At 33.7% G+C, this 6,000-nt stretch overlaps 1 protein-coding gene across 1 annotated transcript in view; it reads left to right on the top strand.

Annotated features, from left to right (window-relative positions):
* Positions 1 to 217: 217 nt before the first annotated feature.
* The window catches only part of LOC134308130 (nucleotide exchange factor SIL1-like), a gene marked incomplete at its 5' end in the record, with an annotated part of 168,095 nt that continues 162,312 nt past the window's right edge, over positions 218 to 6,000 (top strand). Inside the window, 3 exons of the mRNA XM_062990664.1 lie at positions 218 to 305; positions 2,002 to 2,104; positions 3,415 to 3,603. Of these exons, the coding sequence (XP_062846734.1) occupies positions 218 to 305; positions 2,002 to 2,104; positions 3,415 to 3,603 (380 nt within the window). The remainder of the gene's footprint in view (positions 306 to 2,001; positions 2,105 to 3,414; positions 3,604 to 6,000) is intronic.

The following is a 6,000-nucleotide window of genomic DNA, read 5'->3' as shown; positions in this document are numbered from 1 at the left end:
CAACATATTTGGCCAATAAATGTAATTTCGACAACTGTTGGTTACTTGCTTTGCTATTCTATTAAAGCTACTTACAAATATATTTGTTAGTTTTTTGTATTTATTTAATTAGTTATAATATACCTAATCATATTATTTTAAGTGGCCTTATATTAACTGCTAAGAAAATCTTATTTACCACAATAATGTATTAATGTATATTTTTGTACTAATGCAGGTCAAGCTGTTCCAGCAGGCTGCCACATCAGATTCAATCTTCAGACAGGGCAAAACGAAGCTAAACTTGCAGAAGAGGAGGGTCTCAAGTACTTTTTACATAAAAGATATTTGATTAATTGTTCTAAATTTCCTTATTGCCACTACTCTCCAAGGACATTCAGGCAAATACAAATAATCCCCTTTAAGTAAAAACTATTTTTAACATCTGTGTACAAAAACAGCAAAAAAAACTGAAAAAGAACTTTGCCTCTTTCTGATTTCCTTTTGCACATTTGATGCAGTAAATGGTTTTAGAACAGCCAGTACTTTTAATAACCGATAATCACGTTTTCCCACCGCAAAGGTTTTGTCACTTTTTTAATTCTCAATAATATATTATAATATATTTACATTTAAATATATTTAAATAAATTCAGCCTTAGACAAAGAGCTTTATAGCATAATCTACCTGTTTAAGACTCACCACTGTTTTAAGTACTGTGGTGTGTTGAAATTCTAAGGCCACTGAAATAACTTTGTACCCTTTCCAGTTATATTTTAATATTTTCTTTATTACTTGATTTTTGTACTTTGCAGCTTATTGTGTTGCTTGTTAAGACATTTTAACCTGCTTCACATTGCTGAAAAGATTTAATTCATATGATGTTTAGGTTCAACAGGGCTGGTAGTAATCAAGCATTGGTGTCCAGTCTAACTGAATGCTAGTCATGGCTTAAAAACTCCAGTCACTTAAGCCAGACTCAATAAAATAACTCAAACTATTAAATAAAAACTCTTGAGACTGGATTCAGTTTAAGAGAAAAAAAGGTTCAAAACTTTATTGCAGATATGATCATGACTGGGCATCAATCCGAAGAATATGCAAAGTACAGATTCAGTAAATACTTATTTTATATCTTTTTCTATGTGGGGAACTTAATAACCAGTCATAGTTTTCCTTGTAGCTAGTCAGACTTTTAAAAATATATATCAATGATTTAAACTTTAGTTCAATCCAATAAAAGTAAAAATAAAAAAAAATGCATATAATAACTTGGAAGTGAGTTGGGTATTGTTCACTGATGTTCAGACGATGTTGATAAATACGTAGACATTTACTTTTAGAGGTTACTAGCACTTCACCAGAGCCCACTTTAGTTTTTTAGGATAGCTGTGACATGACATCATCTGAAGATTTATTGTTTGCAGAAATTTCAGTTTGTAGCATTAGCCATACACATACTTGTATGCCATTCTGAGGCCCAAGACTGGAAGACTCAAGGCCTCATTACTTACCCATCCTAGGTTTAACAGTATCATATAAAGGCTTTTAGACTTTTAGACTTAATCTTTCAAATTATTTATTTTTATTACAACTTTTTTTCTAACTTTTTTAAATCACTATTATTAATTAAACTTGATTAATTGGTTACATGAGTAACTAAGCAAACAATTACAATGGCTGTTTGGTGTTGGGTAACATTATAGTTAGCATGTTGTGGGTTAAATATTTTATTGTTGTTTTAAAATAAACTGGCAAGGGTTGCTCTTAATTTCAGCACCATTTATAGGCAAGTTTTTCAATTACCTACACCAGACCCCAATTCTTGTCTTGCTGGCCTTGCTTGACTAATTGGCCTGTAATACTTTTGCCACATGTCTTGCAATTGTACTATTCACATTATTAAAAATGTATTGCTTAAGTCTATTGTGTACTTTAATTTTACTTTTTTTTAAAAGAAAAGTCAACATTTAATGCAATGTCAGATTATGCAGCCGGTGCTTTGTTTTCTCATGATTTAGGCAACAAATGATTAACAAGGAGACATCTATGTTCATGGCTGAAGACATAAAAAAGGCTCTGAAAAAGTTTAAGGGCTTTAAAGACTTTTCAGAAAAGGATCAGGTAAGAAGTTTTATTTCCTCATTTTATTTTTTTTCTTATTTCTCCTAATTTAGCATGAAGTTACCACTAATTGTTTGAGTTTGCTCTATCAATACTGGAAAGTTATAGGAGAAAATGTGCTGTGCTTGATATGTGAAGTCACTGCCTTTTCATACAGTTGGGGTCAAAATTATTCAACCCGCATTGCAAATCAGGTTTATTTTGGACCAAACCATTTATTCATTATTTACTTACTAAAATAAATTATTTAGGATGAACATGAATAAACTGATCCAAGATCAACATGGTAAAGATGATCTTAAAACATTAACAAATGTATCCAGTACTGTTATGAAAATAATAACAGAACCAGATTAACAAACTGATCCAGGATCATAATCATTAACTGATTAGGGATCAACATGGTGAACACAGGGCAAGGAATTAACTTATTAGCCTATTAAACAATCCCTAGTAGCTATTGTTGCAATCAAAATTATTTAACCTTTTTGCAATCTACATTTATTTGCAACATTCACAAACATTTAGCTGTTTGCAATAAACCGATCAAACAAGTATATCAAACATTTAAATAGCTCAACACACTAATATAACAAGTCGATTCTCCAAATTTGACTTAAATTCCATTTATATTGACTACTGCAGCCCCTTTGCTGTTATAACCAGCAGCAAATGTAATGCATAGCCAGACACCAGCTTCTTGTTGTTTTGCAATACACCAACTTGTTGCTTTTCCAATGTAGTATTTTAATAGGCAACACACATACTTCAAATATTTAGGTTCAATACTGCTAGATCCACTGGGACCCTGACCAGAATGAAATGTTTGGTCAATTTTATATATAAATAAATACAATTTATTTGCATTGCTGTAAAATGTGGTGCCACTAGTTATTAGGAAGGAAATAGTTGTTCACATGGGTGATTATACAGTTAATAATGTTTTACAAATAAGGTTGCATTTTTACTAAAGCTTGCTTTGTGTTTGAGTCAAAAGTATACGGTTATGAGATTATGATTAAATAAGGTTATAATGACAAATATGCAATAAAATTTTTACAGCATTGTACATATACACCTCCTTCTACACTTAAAGAATTAAAGATTTTCTTGTTAAAGAGTTTCACCACAAACTACTTAGGATGACTGCATTCAAAAAAGGACTAAAGTCATATTAATATTTCTGTACTTTTGATATCTACCCTTTGTATTTTGTTATTCATTTATGTATGTTATTTGTGATTCATTAGCTCTGATTGAACATGGTATTTCAAAATAGCAATCATCGAGCTAACTGTACCTATTCACAGGTTAAAAAGTCTCAGAGAGCTCAGTTTCGCTCAATGGATGAATTAAAAAAAGACATGGCAGCACTGGACATACAAGTGGAAACAGATGTTCAGATAATTACCAAACTGTTGTACCAACTCAACAACACCAACAGTACAGTGGACCAAAAGGTCACTGCTTTACTCGACCTAGAATACTTGGTTCATCAGGTAATTTTATTGTACAATACTAACGTTATTTAAAATATAAAATCACCAGCTTTTTATTTTTATTTCATTATCATCAATTGTTTTATACCTGTCAGGGTTGCGGCAGGTCTGGTGGCACTGGGGAACACTTGACGCAGTGCAAAAATATCCTGGACAGGGCACCAATCCTTCGCAGGGCTTTGACCTTGTCTCAAATAAATTTTCCATTTCTTTGGCCCGAAAAAACCCTTTATGAGCAAGCTGAGGGCAATAGTGGTAAGGTAGCAACTCCTTAAACATTATAAGAAAGAAGAACGTAACCAAACTTATCCATGATACATCGTCCTTAGGTGGCCTAAAGGATATTTAAATACATTTGATTAAATAAATAGAAACTAAATAGTTTAAGAATATGGTCAGTTTCTGGACATTGTAAGTGCAGTCACTGCAAATTTTCTTTCACAAAATATGCTATAAACAAAATGAACAATAACAAATAGGCCACAGGGAGTGGTAGCACAGTGTTTAGAGTACTGAACTAGTAATTAGAAGGTTGATGGTTCAAGCCTCACCACTTCCCCCCTAAACAAGGCCCTTAGCTTTGGATTAAAAGCACAAATGTAAATGTAAGAAGTCATAGTATAGAATGAGACTTAATTCCTATCTATTACAGCCTACCTAAAAGTGAGAACCAGAAGGTACCAAAGCCAAGAGTGATCTCTCTGGACATCAGTGTCGACAAACCAGAGTGATTGATATGGGACAGACCATGACAGCACCAGACTACCCAAAACCCCAGGAATGAAGCTACGCATCCCTGGTTTACAAAGACTAAAGTCTAGCTTGTGTAAATAAGTATGTTTAAATTCTCCTTGAAACTGTGTCTGAAGCCTAGACTGAAGCAGGGAGATTATTCCAAAGTTGTGGGGCCATATATGAGAAAGCAGTGATTTTTTTAATTTTAGGAACTAAAAGTATCCCTGGACCTTTTGAAGGAAGTACATGTGCTGGGTTGTAGTGCTTAATCAGTGTACATATAGTACTTTATATGTATTTTGTAATTAATGCAGAATTTTACAGGCTTTAACTGTTTAGGGAGGCCATTTTCTGTTCCTGTGACTGTGGCCCTGTGCAAAAAGCAAGGTCTTTAAAAACGAAAAGCTTGGTTTAAAGAAACTCCAGTGACCTGCACAGAGCACTGACCTCAGCCCCAGTGAACATCTTTGGAATGAATGTGAACATTACTTGAGGCTTTCTTGACAAACATCAGTACCCAGGCAATTCCCACAGACTTCAAAGTCAAGGATACTAAAATCTCTGCAGACATGTCTTTATATGACTTAAGAGCCATTTACTTTCACACTGGGTGAAAGGATGGAAACTTGTAGCTGATGTTTCACATTCTCTTACAGAGAAATAAATGTGTGCAGGTTGAAAAAGAAGTCCTGACATGAGTCTGTGAGAGTTTCAGCCAGTTACTAGTTAGCAGATGGTTTAATTTGGAAATAAACCATAAACCTTTGCTTGATCTACAGTATTAATACTCCAGACTTGATATGCTCTACTACCCCATATTTGGCTTTTTAGAATGTGATTAATGTTTACATGTCATGAAACTGTAATAATGGATTGACTTCATACAACAGTAAACCAACACTAAAACTGTACTAAAGAGAACAGGCATTCCATACTGTGGAAGATAGACTTTTGTTAAAGACTTTTGTTGAAAGGTGTTTTACCCAAACTTCATGGGCACCAAGACATAAAATGTAGAGAACACACACAATTAGTATGGATAACCAAAATGGTTCTTAACTGTAGAACTTGCATGAAAGAGCAACATTTAAGAATTAGAAAGTGTCGTTGATACATCTTAACTTCCAAACCGATCATGGTACAAGTTAATAGTTGATCTCTTCAATTTGGTAAAAATTATCTACTGGATGGTGATGGATTGGAGATTATTGCCTTTTAAAAAAGCAGACACAAGATCTAAAGTCCTTGTCTATTTGCATGGCATGGCACTCCAGAGATTTTGGTGAAAAAATAATAGGTCTCAGTTTTCTAGGATGGCTTTTGCAGTCTTTGGAAATTCTTATGGCTTTAGTCATATCACTATCAGTCTAGGCATCCTCGAAGTAATAGTGAGATAAAACATACAAATAGGACTAAATATTCTTTGGAAGGTAGCACATCTATACTTTATCCGCTTGCGTACAGAGATACATCTCCACAAAATGAATGTAGTCTTGCTCAACTTTTTATGGCTGGAAAACACTACTGTGTTCACATGCCCTGCTCTACTGGACCAAGCTCTGCCTTAAAGTTCAGTCATTGTTGAAAAAAAAGAAAAGGGGATTGAGGGATGCAGAAAACTTATACACATTAAACAAGAAATCTTACTAAGCTGCATTCCTG

The sequence above is a fragment of the Trichomycterus rosablanca genome, unplaced genomic scaffold (assembly GCF_030014385.1).
Source record: "Trichomycterus rosablanca isolate fTriRos1 unplaced genomic scaffold, fTriRos1.hap1 scaffold_77, whole genome shotgun sequence".
Lineage (NCBI taxonomy): Eukaryota > Metazoa > Chordata > Actinopteri > Siluriformes > Trichomycteridae > Trichomycterus > Trichomycterus rosablanca.
Note: the sequence above shows the minus strand (reverse complement) of the source record. Positions and strands in the feature narration are given on the sequence as shown.